The sequence below is a fragment of the Lycium barbarum genome, chromosome 11 (genome assembly GCF_019175385.1).
Source record: "Lycium barbarum isolate Lr01 chromosome 11, ASM1917538v2, whole genome shotgun sequence".
In the NCBI taxonomy this organism is placed as follows: Eukaryota; Viridiplantae; Streptophyta; class Magnoliopsida; order Solanales; family Solanaceae; genus Lycium; species Lycium barbarum.
Window position 1 is genome coordinate 123,882,444 of NC_083347.1, and position 21,154 is coordinate 123,903,597.

At 40.6% G+C, this 21,154-nt stretch overlaps 3 protein-coding genes across 3 annotated transcripts; 1 reads left to right on the forward strand and 2 right to left on the reverse strand.

Moving 5' to 3' along the window:
- The first annotated feature begins 890 nt into the window (after window positions 1–890).
- Window positions 891–3,440, forward strand: LOC132618551 (primary amine oxidase 1-like). Its single transcript, XM_060333583.1, has 4 exons — window positions 891–2,082; window positions 2,164–2,277; window positions 2,360–2,901; window positions 3,240–3,440. The coding sequence occupies exons 1-4, from the start codon at window positions 898–900 to the stop codon at window positions 3,397–3,399; spliced, it is 2,001 nt and encodes a 666-aa protein (XP_060189566.1). The 5' UTR covers window positions 891–897; the 3' UTR covers window positions 3,400–3,440.
- A 411-nt stretch (window positions 3,441–3,851) lies between these two features.
- Window positions 3,852–7,382, reverse strand: LOC132617955 (sugar transport protein 8-like). The gene is made up of 4 exons (XM_060333019.1): window positions 7,211–7,382; window positions 6,030–6,349; window positions 4,865–5,491; window positions 3,852–4,432 (listed from the first exon to the last, which is right to left on the reverse strand). Exons 1-4 carry the CDS (start codon window positions 7,314–7,316, stop codon window positions 4,025–4,027), a joined length of 1,461 nt encoding a protein of 486 aa, XP_060189002.1. The 5' UTR covers window positions 7,317–7,382; the 3' UTR covers window positions 3,852–4,024.
- A 10,728-nt stretch (window positions 7,383–18,110) lies between these two features.
- On the reverse strand, window positions 18,111–19,969 carry LOC132620277 (sugar transport protein 8-like). The gene is made up of 3 exons (XM_060334950.1): window positions 19,861–19,969; window positions 18,881–19,092; window positions 18,111–18,359 (listed from the first exon to the last, which is right to left on the reverse strand). Exons 1-3 carry the CDS (start codon window positions 19,967–19,969, stop codon window positions 18,111–18,113), a joined length of 570 nt encoding a protein of 189 aa, XP_060190933.1.
- Window positions 19,970–21,154: the final 1,185 nt, after the last annotated feature.

The following is a 21,154-nucleotide window of genomic DNA, read 5'->3' on the forward strand; positions in this document are numbered from 1 at the left end:
TCCTCTCTGCCTTATATCACTGCAGCACTGACCTTGGTCTATTGTTCTGAACCTGATGAGAAAGCCATGTGACCTCTGCATCCCAAGAACCAATTTACTCTTAGCGACAAGTTTTTATAGCCACACAAATATCATGACATGTTTAATACTATAAGTTTCAAAAGTCTTTCTTTTTTTCCTTAAAGTCCAAAAAGTCTCACAGGTGCACAAACGGAGGGAGTATTTGTTTAAACTTGAAAAACAAAATTATTTATTATAACAAGTCCATATTCAAAAAAATTAGACATATCTCTACTTGTAACAAATAACAAATCTTCGGTGGCTTGTGCTTCTCTGAGGATGATCAATGATGATATTAATTAGCTTGATTTAGAAGTGTATTGTTCATCAATTAAAAACTGTTTTCACAAGGCAAGTGGCTCTTAATTTAGCAATTTTGTACTAAGTTATTAAAGAGCAAACCCAAGCATCCTTAACTTTTAATGCAAGAAACAACAAGAAGCATTGCTCCATTACTTGTATTAAACGTGATACGTTGCTTATTATCTTCTTTATAAGATTTTTGAACTGGTCAAAGCAAGTAAATGCTAAATGAAGCTACATGATTGTGTAATGTTTCTGTGACAGTTTCGTTCTAGTCTGTCCCAAAAAGATTTACACTTAGAAATAATTTAGCGTTACGCTTCTCATTTTACCCTTAATGACATGATTTTATAGCTGCACAAATGTCGATAGCATGTTTCAAATCACAAGTTTCAAAAGCCTTTTTTTCTTGCTTAAACTCTGCGTCCAGTCAAATACTGTAACATAAAATGGGACAGAAGGGGTACAAAAGAGGGAGAAAGAAGAAAAGAAGAGAAGATCAGCCAACAATATATATGTGCAAACAGTTTTGCAATGTCAAAGCACCATTTTTCAATCAAGTTCTCTATGGAGTTCATAAAAGTATTGTCCACATCTTTTACTCTTCCAATTCTTGCTATTGTCTTCTTGTTCTGTTTTACTAGCAGCCAATGCCATCCTTTAGACCCTCTTAACCCTACTGAATTCAACAAGATTAGAATCATTATTCAAAAGTCTCATCTTAGTTCACTCTCCAATTTGACATTTCACTTTGTTGATCTTGAAGAGCCTGAGAAAAAGGATGTCCTTCATTGGATGTCCTTGCATAAGCACAAACGTGTTCCTTTTCCTTATCGTCGAGCCAAGGTAGTTGTTCGTGCAAATGGTGAGACCTATGAAGTCGTTGTGGACTTGGCCACTCGGTCTATCATATCAGAAACTTTGTATATTGGCCACGGTTTCCCTCCACTTACTCTCGATGACATTGTACAATCCAGCAGGCTGACATTGAGGAATCGTCGATTTCAAGATTCAATTTTGAAAAGGGGTTTGAATATATCAGAAGTAAGTTGCATACCACAGCCTGTTGGATGGTTCGGGCAGCTAAAGACACAAAGAGTTCTTAACGTTCCATGTTTTTATCGAAGAGGGACAACTAATTTTTGGGCAAGGCCAATTGAAGGGATCACTACAATAGTAGATATTGAATCCATGAAGATAATAAAATATATAGATAGATTCATATCCCCTTTGCCTAAAGCCAAGAGTGCTAATTTCGAGTCATCCAGCCAACGATCAGTCGCTTCCAATGACACTGACACCAGTAATATTATCATCAAAGGCCATGAAGTTAAATGGGATAATTGGATTTTTCACGTTGGATTCAACACGAGGGCAGGAACGATCGTGTCTACAGCTTCTATATTTGATGCTGCTAGAAATGAATATCGACGTGTGCTTTATAGAGGTCATGTATCAGAGACGTTTGTGCCTTATATGGATCCTACATTCGAATGGTATTATAGGACTTTCATGGATATTGGTGAATTTGGTTTTGGAAGGTCTGCTAGTAGTCTTGTCCCATTGCTAGATTGTCCGAGAAATGCAGTGTATATTGACGGATATATGGCTGATTCAGAAGGACGGGTAGTGCAAGTACCTAAGGCGATTTGCATATTTGAAAGATATGCTAGCGATGCTGCTTGGAGGCATACAGAAAATGGAGTACCGGGAAATATAGTAAGAGTATCTAATCATAAATATTTTGCATACTTCCTATAGCGATTGTCTAGTGACATAATCAATAATTTGTTTTTGCAGAACACTAAGGGACAGCAAGAAGTCAATCTGGCTGTTAGAATGGTAGCAACAGTGGGAAATTATGATTATACACTTGATTGGGAGTTCAAACAAAGTGGAACTATCAGAGTTGGAGTAAGAAAATTAAGATGTTATGCTTGTTAAATGTTAATCCTTCTGATTTCGCAATCTTTATTCTTCAATTTGTCTGTTGCAGGTAAGTTTAAATGGAGTTATGGAGACCAAGGCTGTGAAATACACAAACAATAATCAAATTACGGAGGTTGTTTACGGGGCTCTTGTAGCGGAAAACACAATTGCAGTGAACCATGATCACTTCCTTACTTACTACCTTGATGTTGATGTTGATGGTACCGATAATTCATTTATAAAAGCTAAATTGAAAACTATGAGGGTGAAGGACCGAAAAGTTTCACCTAGAAAGAGTTATTGGAAAGTTGTTAAAAAAACTATGAAAACAGAAATTGAGGCTAAGACACACTTAGGACTCGAACCAACTGAATTGTTGATTGTAAATCCAAATAAGATGACAAAGATTGGAAATGATGTATCTTATCGGATAATACCAAGTCGACCAGCCATGTCCTTGCTATCGTACGATGACTATCCTCAACGTCGAGCAGCCTATACCAAGTATCAGTTATGGGTGACACCATATAATAAATCAGAAAGATGGGCTGGAGGGTTCTACGCTGATAGGAGCCGAGGAGATGATGGCCTAGCAATATTGAGCCGCAGGTAACTTTAGTATGTGGTAGCATATCCCACTAGTGATATTGTCTGCTTTGAACCTATGCCTGAACCACACAACTTAAAATGTGTCACTAAGGTCTAGGGCTTAAAATATGCAGCATCTCTCTCGTGCTTGCCATGTAGGATTTGCCTAGGGTGTTACGTACAACAATAACTACGCCTTAGTCCCAAACAAGTTGGGGTTGGCTATATGAATCTGAGATGTGCATTTCTTGAATTGATCTAATTGACCAAGATCAATTAGTACATAGTCGACGTTCTCTTAATCTTCTTTGTTTACTTGATTAATGATATTATATAAGCTGATTTTGTGTTGTATGCAGGAATAGGACTATTGACAACAAGGACATTGTGCTTTGGTACACTGTTGGGTTGCATCATGTACCATGCCAAGAAGATTTTCCAGTAATGCCTTCTATTTATGATGGTTTCGAGCTTCGACCAACAAATTTCTTTGAAAGAAATCCATTGCTGAAACAATGATACGTGAAATTCAAGTTTGTCACTTAAACAAGGAACTTAATTGTAATATGCTTTGATGATTCTTTTTTACTCTACTACATAAAGTTATACATGGAGAAGAAAAATTGATTTACCTTTAGCCTATTTAGTTTCTTTTGCCATTTAAATATTTGGTTGACTTTCTGTGAACCATATTCACAAGCATGTAGGTGACAACCCGCCTAAAAGACGAGCCATTCTTGTTCATTTTGAACATGGAACAAGATCATGTCCACGCAAAGAAGAAATATGATTTTTTTTTTCACTTTGTACCTCACACAACTGATACGAGTTGTGTAACTATTGCCAATGATTGATACGTTGAATGTGTGGGACACAAAATCCACTTGCCAAACATAGACAACCCTTACGCATCGCCTGAGGCACAAAATAAAGTTTCTCGAGAGATGCATGTGTGCGCGTGTAAGCAAGACTGTATTAAGCAAGATGACACTAACTTCTCTAGATATTATTCTATTACGAACAAAACTGGAGACAAAATTTGATAAAAGGATAGGAAGATAAGGAGAATGGAAGAAATAAGAAGCTAATACAAATTTGATCACAAAAAGTAATATTCTAATCCATTTGATAAAAACCATGCATTCTAGAAAAGTTTCTTCCAAATGGGGTGCTGCATCCAAGCTCTTTCCACCATGGCATCAATCGGGATTCCCTTAGTTTCAGGCAAGAAAAAGATGGCGAAAATTCCCATGACAACGATCCAAGCGGAGAAGAAGAAGAAAGTGTAGGCTTGCATAGTGCAGAGAATAGTCAAGAAAGCCTGTGCAACGGCAGCAGTGAAGAGCATGTTTGTGCTGACCGCGAACGCGAAACCAGCTGTCCTTGTTTCCAATGGGAATGTCTCACTGGGAATTAACCAACCAAGAGGTCCCCATGACCACGCGAATGCCATCACAAACGTACACACGAGAAGCACCACTATTATTGCCAGTGTCCCCTCCAAGGATCCTGTCGCACTCAAATGTTTTGCCAAAATAGATCCAATTGCCACCTACAACATTAAAACCAAAAGGCAATTAGAAGAAAAAAAAAGGCTCTCAATTTTGATACAACAGTTTGTGGTGGATCTACATCAGTCCAACAGGGTTCAGTTGAAGCTCGTTTGTCAAAGAATTAGATCACGAATCAGGAAATTTTATTGCATTAGCAGGGTTCAGAAAAATGTTTTTGATCATGATTTGACTCCCAGTAGTGACGTTTTAACATCTTTGAATCCCTTTGTGAGACGACATCAGGAACTTCGTCAAGGGTGTTCAAGATTGAATATATGTAAAAAAAAAAGTAAAATTTATACGCAGTATACTTTTTCAGGTGTTATCCTAACCACCCCTACGCCCCAGCCTTTGTATCCCATCCTGCTTCCGCCCCTAATAACAGTTTGATCGAATCATGCACAGTTTTGTAGATGAACATTATATTGTACCTGAGAGATTAACATTTGGCAACAAGCTTGGAGGAGCAATTTTTTCCTTCCAACCTTGTCAACAACGAAGATTGCAACAAATGTACTGGCCACATTAACAAGTCCAGTCATGACGGCGGACAGAAGTGAGCTACTGGTCTTGAAACCCATAGTCTGAAAAAGGACAGGTGCGTAAAACATAATCGCGTTGATTCCGGTGAATTGCTGGAAGATCTGCAACCAGATGGAAATCACAAGTGGTGGAATGCTAGCAGGCTTCGCTAAGTTCCTGTACGCATTCTTAGCTTGTTTGGCTTGTTCAACCGCCATCACGATTTCTTGGTACTCAACCTCAACCTCGCTAACACCCCTGAGCTTCTTGAGCGCGGCCTTGCCTTTCTCCTCATGGCCGCGCGCAACCAGACTCGTTGGAGTGTCAGTGATCACAAAGCAACCGATAAGAAGAACCGCTGCAGGGATAGCTGCAAAGCCAAGTGATAATCTCCAACCATTTGGATGGCTTTTTGAGGTTGCAAAGTTGACAAGATTTGCAATGAATATTCCTATTGTCACAAAGAGTTGGAAGAGAATATTCACAGCTCCTCTGTGTTGGATTGGTGCTACTTCAGTTAGAAATAGTGGAACAGTCTGTAAGTATTCCAACAACAATATTAGCTACGTCTCAGTCCCAAACAAGTTAGTAGATAAATATTCCGAAGAACTTGGACCTAATCAATTCACGTTTATCAAGATTTGAACACACTCTACTTACTAAAGACTAATAATAATGTTAGCAAATCAGATAGCGTTTTGATGAAATTTTGAGTATTAAGGATTAAATTCTTTCTAATGTTGGTTGAAATGGTGATATGAAATTAAGAGTTGAGATAATTACGAAGAAACATGACTTCCGCGGGAAAATATTTTTGCCAACCAAAAACAACTTCAAAAAGGACTTTTTTTTTTTGGTAAAATATTTACACATTCAACGAAAGATACCATAAAGCTACAACCATTTCAAAATATTCTAAGCACCTCAAGTATAAGTTCTATGCACTGACGATAAAAAAACAATTTACATTATCAGGTCAATTAAAATGCAATTGCAGTAAAATGTATACAAACATTAATCGGTAAAAGGTCAAAATGCACAGATAGTGAACGAAATCTTTTTGACTAAACATACCTCATTTCCGAAGCCAACACCAATACCAAACAAAATTCTACCAAAAATGAGCATCACTTTGTTATTCGCGGCGGCACTCAAGCCAGCTCCGGCGATGAAAACAATTGAAGCCATCAACATGGTAACCCTTCTCCCTAATTTAGTGGCGGCCTTTGAAGCAAAAAAGCTCGCAACAAGAGCCGCCAAGTACAAGGATGAAGTGAAGAGTTGGAGATATTGATCATCATATTTACAGTAGTTATTCTCTTTGACATGTTTCTTTCTTTCATGCACATTTGGGAAAAATTTTATCAAAAAATCATCCATGCCAGAAACTCCTCCTGATTAAAACAAAAACAAAAAAAAAAGAATAACATCAAAAAATTATCTTTTGCACTTCTTGATGTAAAAATACACTTGACAGAAAGCAAGATTTAGCAATGGATAAATCCTAAAGGTGGATCTAGAATTTGAAGTTTATAAATTCCTATAGCGACCTCAAATTAACAGTAGTAGAACTACCATTATAGTGTTCGGAAGAACCAGTAGCTTTGGCTTAAACATTATTTTTGAATTCAATTTTTATCTAATATGTATAATAATCTATCAAGAACCTAATAAGTAATATGGATTGTGAAACTAAAAATCTTGGATCCGCCTCTGCAAATTAATAGTACAATGATAACTGGATTCGTAGTCAATAATCTAGTAAGTAACAAAGGATTATGGCTTAGAAGCCATAAACTAAAAATCATGGATCCGCCTCTGCAAATTAAGAATACAATGCTAACTAGATTCATAATAAAATATTTATAGATATTTAATGAATATTTTAATATATATATATATACACACACACATGAACCCATAACTGACCCACTACGGTGGCTCATTAATATCACTGAGTGTTTTTAAGGTTTAATATGTATGTATGAAAAGTAGGTTTTGACCTATGTACACACTAAAAGATTTCGACGAAGGGTGTTCAACCACCCATTACACTATGTGGCTACACCACTTACTCTCTAGATCCGCCCCCGGATAATCCTATTTAACGACAGATTATGAGTAGCGACAAATTATCGAAAGATGCTATTAAGGACTAGATATTTAGAGACGAATCAATAGCTAATTCATTTTGTTTAATAGTAATGGCATGTACAATAAAAAGAACCCTAGCAAATAAAACAAGATGAACACACCTGAAATACCAATATCATAACCAAACATGAGACCACCAAAGGCAGCTAAGATCCAACATGAGAACACATAAATTGTGACTTTAGAATTATTCTTTTCAGCAGACATTTTTACTCTCTTTTCAGAAATCCCAAATTTTAAAAGATAATTCTCTGTAAAGTATTTTACACACTGTGCTCTTAACTATATATAAAATATTTTTACATAGAAAGAGAAAGACAGAAATCTAGAGCAGATTAATTTTTTTATCCCTACTATTATGGTGGAAGTAACTTAATTTGATAAAGTCAATGTCTGTTATAGTGTGAGATTTGGTCTTCCATGAATTTTGGCTATTCATCCAACATTATCCATGTTCAAACTTTTTATAGTAGATCTGAAAAAAATAGTACTTTATATACACTTTGGTTACAGTTCTTTTAAGCTGGAGATTTACACTGACAGTGTAATACGCTGACAGTGTAATAAATTTGTTACCATCTGTACAAGTTCAAGAGTGGCTCATTAAAATTACCATATTTGTTGTTTATAATATGGTATTCTTAGAAGACACAAGGCATTTAACTTCACATAGTATTATTATTATTATTTATATTATATGAATTAATTCAAGTGAAAACGATGTTAGCCATGTGTTTGCAATACATTACCTTGGCTATTGTTGTAAAAAACTTAATTTACTATGAAGAATTAAGTAGTTTAATTCACAGATCTAAAATATTTATAGTGTTAAAAATCTTGGGTCTTTCTTTCTTAAAGATTTTTTACCTTTTCATTTTTCTACAAATTTCGATATTATCTACGCGATAATAAAATCATAAATATACTATTAAATATTTTTGAGGCCTCAAAATTTTGGAGGTCTAAAACAAATATTTTACTCATCTCCCCCTTGAGACACCCCTGTACAAGTCAAAATACAATAACAAGTTGCTTGCCATTTACTTGAGGTTACCGATCAATGTTAATAAATAGAGTTGTCTATAATTAATACCTTTTAAGTAATCTCATTAAGTAAATATTTTTTTTTACTCTGTCAGTGACTAAGGGTGTGTTCGGTATGGAAGAAAATGTTTTCCTGAAAAACGTGTTCTTGAGAAATAAGTAAAATACCCACCCGAGTCCCACCAGCCCCACTCAACCCCACCAGCCCATACCACACCAACCCTCACACCCACCCCACCCCACCCCACCCCCACCCCATACCAAATTTAACCACATAAACTTTTCATCCTTATAAATTTTTAATAAAGGTAAAATTAACTATAAAGTAGAAAATTCGAGAGGGGGTATGAGGGGGGAGGGTGGGGTGGGGTGTTGTAGAAAACACACACAAAAAAAAAAAAAAAAAAATTGGAGGGGGTGGTGGAGTGTTTCGGGGAGGGGGGAGAGGGGAGGGGCTGTCGTGGGGGTGGGTGGTGTAAAAAATAAAAAAATAATTAAAACTTTTTTTTAGAAAAAAATAATATTTTTGGAAGGGGAGAGGAAAGGGAGAGTGTAGAAAATCCAAAAAAAAAAGTTTTTATAACTTATTTTAAAAAGAATATTTTTGGACCGCTGGGGGGGGGGGGGGGAGGTGGGACTCAAAAAAAAAAGTTTGAAATCTTTTTTAAAAAGAATTTTTTGAGGGGGTGGGGGTGGTGCGTGGGGTTGTGGGAGGGGTTGGTCGGTGGTTGGTAAAATATCACTTGTGGACTTATTTTCCCTACTTTGATTAGGGAAGTCAATTTACCATTTTTAAGAAACTTATTTTCCTAAAGAAAATGATTTTCAAAATTTTTGACCAAACCGGATACACCTTGAAACTCTTAAAAGGATCCGCTCTGATCATATTCACAAGTACGTAGGTGACAAATTGGAGTCCGGAGCCTAAAGGGTATAAAAATACACAGTCTTTACCAAAAGGGGATGACAAAAAATTAATATACCAAAAGGGGTATATCGTGGATCAGCCCACGATATACCCCAAATTTTTTTTTCCTTGTCAGAGTTAACGAAAAAAAATAAATAAATTATTGTATAACGTGGACTGATCCATGTTATACAATTTATATTGTATAACGTGGATCAATCCACGTTATACAAGTTATATTTTTTTCCCAACATTTTACAAAATAGGAGTCCGGAACCAAAATGCCCGAAGTGTTTTTTCCATACTTTGACCAACGATTAGTCGTGTGTCAAGACTCCGAAACGTCAATATTTTATCTAGAACCTGATATTTTTTTCTTCGTACAATAATGTAGGTCCAATACATCAAGGATACGTAGACGTTCGGATAGTCATTTCAGGGGTTGAAAAGGTGCCCGAAGTAAGTTTTGTTTGAAAAAACTTAGTGATTTTTCCATACTTTGACCAACGATTAGTCGTGTGTCAAGACTCCGAAACGTCAATATTTTATATAGTACCTGATATTTTTTTCTGCGTACAATAATGTAGGCTCAATACATCAAGGATACGTAGACGTTCGGATCGTCATTTTAGGGGTTGAAAAGGTGCCCGAAGTAATTTTTGTTTGAAAATTAGTTGTAAAGTGGTCAAACTTTAGATGGTCATAACTTTGCGCTCGGACGTCCGTTTTACGCGTTTTTTTTTTAACCTGCGTATTTTTTCGAGATCTACGCGGATAAACTGGCCGAGCCGATTTTTGAAAAAACACCTTTTATCCCATTCAATTTCAATTTTCCCCCAAATTGGCCTGAAATTTTCAGTTTTATGTACTTATAAGATGATGATACGCAATAGATTTCAACGTAAAAATTCTGGGGTAATGTAGCTGTGAATGTCAATTTCACTTCTATGGTTTCAATTTTTGAAAACAAAGCTGACTAAATTTCTCGACATATTGGGCCTACATTATTGTACGCAGAAAAAAATATCAGGTTCTAGATAAAATATTGACGTTTCGGAGTCTTGACACACGACTAATCGTTGGTCAAAGTATGAAAAAAACACTTCAGGCATTTTGGTTCCAGACTCCTATTTTGTAAAACGTTGGGAAAAAAATATAACTTGTATAACGTGGATCAGTCCACGTTATACAATTATAACTTGTATAACGTGGACTGATCCACGTTATACAATTTATATTGTATAATGTGGATCAGTCCACGTTATACAATAATTTTTTTTTTCGTTGACTAACTCTGACACGGAAAAAAAAATTTGGGGTATATCGTGGGCTGATCCACGATATACCCCTTTTGGTATATTAAGTTTTTGTCATTCCCTTTTGGTAAAGACCGTGTATTTTTATACCCTTTAGGCTCCGGACTCTGACAAATTGCCTAAAGGACTAACAATCCTCGTTACTTTTGGGAAGTGGAAAAACAAGTCACCGTGAAGGAGAAATATGAAATTTTTTACTTTGTACCGTATACAACTGATTCAAGTTGTGTGAATATTGTCAGTGGCCGGTTAAAGAGGGAAGCACTCCTAAGCAAGATTTTTTTGTTCTGAGGCTTGAACCCAAGACATTTAGTTAAGGGAGAATGAGGCATAATTTTTACCTACAATAGATTTATAGGTTAATCTTTTTAAAAAAAATATTGAGCCGAAAAAATAAGGCCTCCAGTTAAAGTTGACTTTAGGCCCCGGGTCTTATTGAGCCTCGCCTGACCAATGTTTGACACGTTGAATGTGTGGGATCCATAATCCACTTACCAAACATAGACAACCCTCAAACATAGTGCTAGGCACAAAATAAAGTTTCTCGAGACGTGTTTGTATGTTTGGGTAATTAAACAATCAATCTATAAAATCCAGACGACACTAACTTTTCTAGATTTATATATTCTTCTTTTATGAACAAAACTTGGAGTCAAAACTCGATAAAAGGATAGGAACATAGGGAGGAGGGAACAAATAAGAAGCTAACAAACTTTTGATCACTAAAACTGATATTCTAATCCATCTGATCAAATCAATGCATTTTAGAAGAGTTTCTTCCAAACGGGGTGTTGCATCCACTCTTTCGACCATGGAATCAATCGGGACTCCCTTCGTTTCAGGCAAGAGGAAGATGATGAAAAGTCCCATAACAACGATCCAGCCGGAAAAGAAGAAGAAAATGTAGGCTTGCATAGTGCATAGCATAGTCAAGAAAGCTTGTGCAATGAGAGAAGTGAAAAGCATGTTCGTGCTGACCGCGAACGCGAAACCAGCTGTCCTTGTTTCCAACGGGAATGTCTCACTCGGAATTAACCAACCAAGTGGTCCTCATGACCACGCGAACGGCATTACATACGTACTGTCATGGGCGGCTTTCCAGCCATGCCCCATGACCCCTTGGGCGCGCCCCATGGCGCCATGGCAAGCCTCTCAGCGCCTAGCGCCATGGACGGCCCCGTGGTCTCGGACGCCCCAAGTGACAAGGTTGCTTCTGCCTATGTCGCCCCATCAATTTCCAGTGCGCGCGCCCCTGTGCTGGCCGTGCCCCAACGCGTGCCCAGCGCCCAATGTCAGTGCAGCCCAGCTACAGTGCCAGCGCCCAGCACCTAGCGCCCGCGCCCCAGTGCGCGCGCGCACCGTGCCTTGCGCGCATGACAGTGCCCCGACCGAGGGTGCACATGGACCTGCTCTAGTTAGGTCTCTTTTGTTGTAATTATAGAGTAGTTTACTTTATGTAATTTTGGTTGTGTTTCTCTAGCAAAACCATGTCTAGCTCTATGACTTGGGTTTTTATTTTTTAAGCATTATTAGGGGGGATCAAACAATCAAAACTTTCAAGCAAGCAATCAATTCTCTGTACTGGTGTCTCTCCCCCTCGACACCGCTTGCTCTCATTGTAATCAATTTTCATTAATGCAAACAAGCTCTCTTTTTTTCTCATTCTCAATTCACTTTTCTGTTCTCTCAATTGTTCCTGACATTGGTTTTCCCGCACGGCACTGACAGTCTTGTCTAGCGTGCGGAGGGGACCCCGGTTGGCGGATAGCAACTTTGGAATCTTCGGTTGCTTAGCCTTACGTCGCCCTTCCAAGAAGTCTCAGGAAGGCGCCGCGTAACAGTTGGTATCAGAGCTTAGGCTCGACATCGGACGAGGGAACACGTTGCTATTGTCATCATTTTCTGACCATGGTGAACCATGGAGACCGCCTCTTGGTTTTGGAAACGGCGGTCAACAGATTTCGACCCGTGCCTGAAAGGGTGGAGGACCTGGACCGCAGGATGCGGCAGGCCGAACAAGACATTGTAAACATTGCTACTGACACTGATGCAGCCGCACAGGCGGCCGCCACACAAAGAGATGAGGACCTAGCCCATAGGACTCAGGAGGCAGATCGACTGACTGCCATGCAAGTAACCATCGACAATTTGACTAATCAGATCAATGTTGTCAATGCTGCCTTACAAGGCCTACTCCGAGGAGGGGGCAATCCCATTGGGGGCGCGGCAAACATTGCCCTGGCACCCCAGAAACTCAAGATTCCTGAACCAAAGCCCTACCAGGGTTCTCGAAATGCCAAAGAAGTGGAAAATTTTATCTTTGACATCGAGCAGTACTTTGACGCTGTGGGCGAACTGGAAGAGCCAAAGAAGGTCGCAACTGCTGCCATGTATCTACAAGGCGACGCCAAACTCTGGTGGCGTGTTAAATATGAAGCCATAAAAGCGGGCGAGGATGCTCTTGAGACATGGGATGAACTAAAAGCAGCCATCCGCTTACAGTTCTTCCCCGAGAACGTCGAGTATAATGCACGGAGGAAACTTCGGGAGCTCAGGCAAACGAAGTCAGTCCGAGATTATGTCCGCGAGTTCTCTGCCCTCATGCTGAACATAAGGGACATGGGCGACAAGGACAAACTTTTCACGTTCATGGAAGGCTTGAAACCCTATGCCCGCATGGAAATACAAAGACAGAGGGTGGATACGTTGCCCAAGGCCATCCAAGCTGCGGAATGCCTCAGTGACTATCAAGTGGATGCTCGAAAGGATAAACCTCAACCACCAGCCCGTGGGGGATTCAAAGGGGGCCAATCCTACAATGCTGGCCCCAGCAGAAGTGGGGGAGATCGTAGTGCGACCAAATCAAAAGGTTCTTCCTCAGGCAGCAATAGTGCTGCATCTCATAATAATGATCGGGGGCGGAAGCCCCCCTCAGGGTGTCGTCATTGCGGCGGACCACATTGGAACAATGAATGCCCACAGGCACAGATGAACGCCCATCAAATTTTGGATGATGGGACGGATGATGAGGATGATGCGGATCAGACAGAACCAATAGGTGCCTTCAATGCACTTGTTTGTTCCATTTCCAATGCTGTAGAAGGCACCAGTGCCGGCATATGCAAAAAGAAAGACCCAAGCTCAACGGCCAAGAAGGGAAAAGCAAAGGCAGGCAACGGGCCTCCTCCCAGAAAGGAGAAGACCCTGATGTTTGTCGACTTGAGAGTAAATGGCAAGCCTATTAAGGCCATGATAGACACAGGCGCTACGCACAACTACTTGGCCACCACAGAAGTGGAACGCCTTGGTCTAGTTGTTGGAAAGGGTAAGGGTCGTGTCAAAGCTATCAACTCGCCACCCCAATTGGTGGGCGGAATAGCCAAAGGAGTGCCGGTAAAGATGGGTCCTTATGAAGGCAAGTTCGACTTGCGGGTTGTGATCATTGACGATTTCGACTTGATAGTGGGGTTGGAATTCATGAGGCAAACTAACATCATTCCCATACCCTATGCGGACATGCTTCTGATGATGGGAGCAAACGGGGCCAAACCTTGCATTGTCCCGTGCACAACCATAAAGATGGCATCAGGAAATATCTCTGCATTGCAACTGAAGAAGGGGGTCCATCGACAAGAACCCACGTTCCTGGCTACCCTTTGCAATGAAGAGATTGAGTCTTCTTCAGGCCCCATTCCAACGCCTGTGAAGGAGCTCATGAAGGAGTTTGAGGATGTCATGCCACAAGACATGCCGAAGCGACTCCCGCCTAGGCGGACGGTCGATCATGAAATTGAATTGGTGCCTGGCGCGAAGCCACCTGCCCGCGCACCCTACAGAATGTCACAACCCGAACTCACCGAGCTTCGGAGACAATTGACGGAGATGCTGGACACGGGGATCATCGTTCCCTCCAAATCACCTTATGGGTCACCTGTACTATTCCAAAAGAAACATGACGGTACCCTAAGGCTCTGTGTTGACTATCGAGCTCTCAACAAGATCACCGTGAAGAACAAGTATCCCATACCACTAATGGCGGACTTGTTTGATAGACTGGGCGGAGCCACAGTGTTCACCAAAGTAGACCTGAAGACAGGTTATTGGCAAGTCCGCATTGCTGAAGGAGACGAGTCCAAGACGACATGTGTAACCAGATATGGCTCGTTCGACTTCCTGGTCATGCCGTTCGGCTTGACCAATGCTCCGGCCACGTTTTGCACCCTAATGAACCAGGTCTTTCGAGAATACATTGACGAATTTGTGGTAGTATACCTGGACGACATTGTGGTGTACAGCAAAACGTTAGGCGAACACCTGGAGCACCTGAGGAAAGTCCTAACTCGGTTGCGAGAGCATGAATTGTACGTAAAGCTGTCCAAATGCTCTTTTGCCCAAAAACAGATTGACTTCCTCGGGCATGTTGTTGAAGAAGGTCGCATCAAGATGGACCAACAAAAGATCAGGGCTATCACAGATTGGCCACCACCCAAGGATATCCATGCCGTGAGGGCTTTCCTTGGCCTATGCAACTTTTATCGGCGGTTCGTCAAGGACTACTCCCTCATTGCATTACCACTGACGGAACTACTCAAGAAGATCACACCTTGGGATTGGTCGCCAAAGAGAGCAGACGCTTTCAATTCACTAAAAGCGGCTATGTCTAGTAGCCCTGTCTTGGCCTTGCCTGATTTGACCAAACCTTTCGAGGTGGAAACGGATGCCTCCGACTACGCCTTGGGCGGAGTCTTGCTACAAGAGGGGCACCCGGTGGCCTACGAGAGTAGAAAGTTGAAGGATGCAGAACGGCGCTATGCGGCTCACGAGAAAGAATTATTGGCTGTTGTCCACTGCTTGCGCCTTTGGAGGCACTATCTTCTGGGATCCCCATTTGTGGTGAAGACGGATAACACGGCTGTCAGTCACTTCATGACCCAGCCAAGTCTAAATGGCCGCCAGGCCAGATGGCAGGAACTCCTAGCGGAATTTCACTTCAATCTGGAATACCGAAGTGGGAAGACCAACCATGTTGCGGATGCACTTAGCCGAAGGGCCGATCTAGCATCGGTATGCTTGCTCGCCACCCTCAGGGGGAGCGAAGTAGCTACCACCATAAAAGATCAAATCCAGGATCTTCTCAGCAAAGACCCTTCGGCACAGTACTTGGTCGACCTAGCAGGTCAAGGGAAAACTCGCCAGTTCTACATGGAGGACGGGTTCTTGAAGGCAAAAGGAAACCGCCTTTATGTTCCTAAAGGAGGAGATTTGCGGAGAACTCTCCTAATGGAATGTCACGATACTCTATGGGCAGGCCACCCGGGAGAAGAGCGTACCATGGCACTGCTACGCCGTGCATATTATTGGCCCCAGATGGCAGATGATGTCGCTCAGTATGTGAAGACTTGCCTAGTATGCCAGAAAGACAAGTCCGATCGCTTGACGCAAGCGGGCCTGTTGGAGCCATTACCTGTCCCAAAGAGGCCTTGGGAAAGCGTCTCATTGGATTTCATCACCGGCTTGCCCAAGGTTGGAGATCTCACGACTATCTTGGTCGTGGTTGATCGGTTTTCCAAATATGCTACTTTCATTTCAGCACCCAAGTATATATCAGCAGAGGAGACAGCTCGACTCTTCTTCACCCATGTTGTCAAATATTGGGGTCTGCCCAAGGATATTGTTAGCGATCGTGACTCTCGCTTCACTAGCAACTTTTGGACCCAGCTCTTTAAGTGCTTGGGGTCTAAATTGAGTCACAGCTCAAGTTTTCACCCACAATCCGATGGCCAGACGGAGCGGTTCAATGGCATGTTGGAGGAATACTTGCGGCACTTTGTTACCGGCTCGCAGAAGAATTGGGTGAAGCTATTGGATGCGGCCCAACTGTGTTTCAACTCACAAAAGAGCTCTAGCACAAACAGGAGCGCTTTTGAAATTGTTACCGGGCAGCAACCGCTACTCCCACACACTGTGAATGCCCCAAACATGGCCAAATCTCCACGAGCAGCTAGCTTCTCGAAAGAATGGAAGCAGAATTTAGAGATAGTGCGGAGCTATCTAGTGAAGGCACAAAAGCGGATGAAGAGGCATGCAGATCAAAATCGCCGCTTTGTGGAATATCAGGTTGGGGACAAGGTGATGGTGAAGATCCCAAAGAGATACCTATTTGCAGGGGTCCATGACCCCCGCCTGTTGCAAAAATACATTGGCCCTCTGTCCATTGAGAGGCGCATTGGGAAGGTAGCATACCGGGTGGATACCCCAGCTTGGTGGAAGATTCATCCTGTGTTTCATGTCAGTCTTCTAAAGCCTTTTCGAGAAGACAAAGAAGATCCTTCACGCAGCCAGCTCACAATACCCAGTATCCGAGGCCCACAAGCAACCGAAAAAAAGATAGTAGAAGCCATCCTCAACGATCGAGTCATACATGCCTCAAGAAAAGATCACCAAGAGTTCCTGGTGAAATGGTTGGGATGTGATGCCGAAGAGAATACATGGGAGAGAGGCACCAGCCTCAAAGCCTACAAGCACCTGATCGATGACTATCTTGCAAACAAGGCGCCGAGGACGTCGCCAACTCAGGTGGGGGAGAATGTCATGGGCGGCTTTCCAGCCATGCCCCATGACCCCTTGGGCGCGCCCCATGGCGCCATGGCAAGCCTCTCAGCGCCTAGCGCCATGGACGGCCCCGTGGTCTCGGACGCCCCAAGTGACAAGGTTGCTTCTGCCTATGTCGCCCCATCAATTTCCAGTGCGCGCGCCCCTGTGCTGGCCGTGCCCCAACGCGTGCCCAGCGCCCAATGTCAGTGCAGCCCAGCTACAGTGCCAGCGCCCAGCACCTAGCGCCCGCGCCCCAGTGCGCGCGCGCACCGTGCCTTGCGCGCATGACAGTGCCCCGACCGAGGGTGCACATGGACCTGCTCTAGTTAGGTCTCTTTTGTTGTAATTATAGAGTAGTTTACTTTATGTAATTTTGGTTGTGTTTCTCTAGCAAAACCATGTCTAGCTCTATGACTTGGGTTTTTATTTTTTAAGCATTATTAGGGGGGATCAAACAATCAAAACTTTCAAGCAAGCAATCAATTCTCTGTACTGGTGTCTCTCCCCCTCGACACCGCTTGCTCTCATTGTAATCAATTTTCATTAATGCAAACAAGCTCTCTTTCTTTCTCATTCTCAATTCACTTTTCTGTTCTCTCAATTGTTCCTGACATTGGTTTTCCCGCACGGCAGTGACAGTCTCGTCTAGCGTGCGGAGGGGACCCCGGTTGGCGGATAGCAACTTTGGAATCTTCGGTTGCTTAGCCTTACGTCGCCCTTCCAAGAAGTCTCAGGAAGGCGCCGCGTAACAGTACACACGAGAAACACCACTATTGCTGCCAGTTTCCTGTCCAACGTTCTGGTCTCCTTCAGATTTGATACCAAAATAGCTCCAATTGCCAGCTGCAACATTAAAACCGAGGCGCCATCAGAAAAGGACCAAAAAAAAAAAAAAAAGCTTCTCAATTTTGATATAACAGACTGTGGAGGCGCCACATCGGTCCAAGGTTGGCCAATTGAAATCCGTTTGTCAAAGGGGGTTCAAAAAAATGTTTTTGATCATGCGTTCGACTCCTAGTAGTGACGTTTTAGCATTTGTTGAATCCTCTTGTGAGACAAAACCACGAACTTTGGGCAAGGGAGTTCAAGATTTAATATAAGTAAAATTTGGCCTTTACGTAGTAATGACAGTTAGATGAATCATGCATAGTTTTGTAGATGAACATTATATTGTACCTGAGAAATTAACATTTGGCAACACGCTTGGAGGAGCAATTTTCTCCTTCCAACCTTGTCAATAAGGTAGATGGAAACAAATGTGTTGCCAACATTAACAAGTCCAGTAATGACAGAGGATAGAAGCGAGCCATCGGTCTTGAAACCCATAGTTTGGAACAGGACAGGCGCGTAAAACATAATGGCGTTGATTCCAGTAAATTGCTGGAAAATCTGCAACAAGATAGCAATCACAAGTGGTGGAATGCTAGCAGCCTTTGCTAAGTTCCTGAACGGATGCTTAACTTGCTTGGCTTGTTCACACGCCACCATGATTTCTTGGTGCTCAACCTCAACGTCACTAACACCCCTAATCTTCTTGAGCGCAGCCTTGCCTTGTTCATCCTTGCCGCGCTCAATCAGACTCGTGGGGGTGTCAGTGATCACAAAGCAACCAATAAGCAGAACTACTGCAGGCTCTGCTGCAAAGCCGAGTGACATTCTCCAACCATGTGGATGCATCATTGAAGTTCCATAGTTGACAAGATTTGCAATGAATATCCCTATTGTCGCAAAGAGTTAGAAGAGAATATTCACAGCTCCTCTATGTTGGATTGGTGCTACTTCAGTTAGAAAAGGTGGAACAGTCTGTAAATATTCCACCAAAAAAAAAAAAAAAAAAACAACAACAACTTAGACTGAATTAATCCAATTCACAAAATTTGGAATTGAACGAAAGATAATGTAAGAGTTACAACCATTTCAATGGTAGGTCTTCTCCCTAATTTAGTGGCGGCCTTTGAAGCGAAAAAGCTCGCGATAAGAGCCGACAAGTACAAGGATGAAGTAAAGAGTTGGAGAAGTTGATCATCATATTTGCAATAGTTATTCTCTTTGGCATGTAGCTTTCTTTCATACACATGTGGGAAAAATTTCATCAAAGGATCATCCATTCTAGAAACTCCTCCTGATTAAAACAAATAAAACCCGACACAAAACAAAAATTAACATAAAAAATTTAATCTTTTGCACTTCTTGATGTAAGAATGCAGTTGACAAAAATAGGAGTTAGCAACTTATAAATTTTGTCGCTAATCCTAAAGGCAGATCTAAGATTTGAAGTTTATGAATTCCTATAGCAAACTCAAATTAACAGAGGCGGAGCTACCGTTATAGTTACGTACATATTTCATTGCCAAAGAACAAAAAAAACTGCTAATCCTATTTAGCGACGAATTAATACGCGTAGCAACAAACAGTGGCAGAATCAGAATTTTCACTAGGAAATTAACAATGGACAAATTATATCCCGATGGAACATAAATCATGGATCAACTAAGCCCTCTAAGAACTTTCTTAAAGAGAAACCTCATGTAAACACCATGGAATAAGGTTTGGGCCTATTCATGGAGGTTCCGTAACTATTCTAAAAATGGAATTTTCAACGGAACTGGGATTTTTTATTTTGGAAAGTAAAAGAAGTTACTAGTTCATGATCTGACATATACAGAACTAAAGCCTCATTCTCGATTCCACAAGAATTTTTATGAAAGCCTGTTATTTCAATAAAAAATCATCGTTAATCTTACTTAGTTTGAAGTGATCACTAAAAAAAACTTATTTAGCAATAGAGTAACTACGAATAAGTAATTCTCTTGTTTTTTTTTATACTGACAACATAAGAAATGTTCAAGTATAAAAAACTCAAACAAATAGAACAAGAAAAAAAAAATACCTGAAATACCAATATCATAACCAAACATGAGGCCACCAAAGGCAGCAAAAATCCAACAAGAGAGCACATAAATTGTGATTTTAGAATTATTCGTCTGAGCACTCGTCATTTTTGTTTTTGTTTTTTTTTCTAAAATCTCCAAAATTGCAAAAAATTTCAAAAGATAATTCTAATGTATAGTATTTTACACTCTTGTTTTGATTAGTTTCTGCACTTCCCTATATATACAATCTTTTTACATAAACCAGCCCAAAATATTACATAGAAGAGAAGAGACAAAGAATTCTAGAGCAGATTAATACTCTATTCTTTGTCTCTGACTCTCTAGTTTTTGTTTTTTTGCTGGAAATAAATTAATGTAATAAAGTCAATGCCTTTTATAGTGTCAGATTATAGTTGATTTCTTGCTTACTTTTCGATTTAACTACTGACTATGAGCCTGTTTGGATGGGCTTATGCCTATAAGCTGTTTGCAGCTTATAAGCTAAAAAAAATAAGTTGGGTAGTCTAACTTATTTTTTTTGGCTTATAAGCTGTTTTCAGCTTATAAGCTGCTTTAGATAAGCTAGGTCAAATGGGCCCAATTATTTTTTTGAGCTTATTTTAAGCACAAAATGACTTTAAGCTGGCTAGCCAAACACTCAAAAAAGCTGAAAACAGCTTATAAGCTAACTTATAAGCCAATCCAAACGGGCTCATATTTAATTAGGTTCCTAATTAATCTTTGGTTTTCCAAAAAATTTGGATATTCATCCACCATTAATTATGAGTGCAATTTAACATGTTATAACAAGCTGCTTGTTCTTTACTAGAGGTTTCCGGCCAATGCTATTACATAGAGTTACATGCAATTAGTACCTTTTAGCTTTAGGTAACCTAATTGTGTAACTATTTATTAACTCCCCTACCGTGATTGTGTAAACTCTTTAAAATGTCGGTTCTTGATTGATGTTTTGTTATTTTTTTTTGTAAATATTTTTGAGGAGTAGAAATAAAAAATCCATCGTAATTCAAGGAAGTAGAAGGGGCATATATTAATTAATTTCATCATATTCATGCATTTACAAGTTTTAAGCATCGCAATTTTTGTAACAAAATTGCTACTGCAATATTTTATCTACTGTATATTTATTTGTACATAAGAAATGTTTGGGAGGATTGCTAAAAAAAAAAAAAAAAGACAAAAGGGGCAGTTACAATCATTTCAAAAGTGATATGTTTTGGATAGACATTAACAATCAGTCAAAGATTTCCTTAGCATAAATCAATAAGAAACTTTAAACTATTACCATAT

Excerpts from the sequence above, each read along its gene's own strand:
- LOC132618551 (XM_060333583.1), top strand. The coding sequence starts at position 898 with ATGTCAAAGCACCATTTTTCAATCAAGTTCTCTATGGAGTTCATAAAA. Across the intron at positions 2,083-2,163 it reads ATGGAGTACCGGGAAATATA|AACACTAAGGGACAGCAAGA; the intron begins GTAAGAGTATCT and ends TTGTTTTTGCAG. Across the intron at positions 2,278-2,359 it reads GTGGAACTATCAGAGTTGGA|GTAAGTTTAAATGGAGTTAT; the intron begins GTAAGAAAATTA and ends TGTCTGTTGCAG.
- LOC132617955 (XM_060333019.1), bottom strand. The coding sequence starts at position 7,316 with ATGTCTGCTGAAAAGAATAATTCTAAAGTCACAATTTATGTGTTCTCA. Across the intron at positions 5,492-6,029 it reads GTGTTGGCTTCGGAAATGAG|ACTGTTCCACTATTTCTAAC; the intron begins GTATGTTTAGTC and ends GAATACTTACAG. Across the intron at positions 4,433-4,864 it reads GCCAAATGTTAATCTCTCAG|GTGGCAATTGGATCTATTTT; the intron begins GTACAATATAAT and ends TTAATGTTGTAG.
- LOC132620277 (XM_060334950.1), bottom strand. The coding sequence starts at position 19,969 with ATGACGAGTGCTCAGACGAATAATTCTAAAATCACAATTTATGTGCTC. Across the intron at positions 19,093-19,860 it reads TTATGATATTGGTATTTCAG|GAGGAGTTTCTAGAATGGAT; the intron begins GTATTTTTTTTT and ends TGTTTTAATCAG. Across the intron at positions 18,360-18,880 it reads GACCTACCATTGAAATGGTT|ATTTTCCAGCAATTTACTGG; the intron begins GTAACTCTTACA and ends ATCTTGTTGCAG.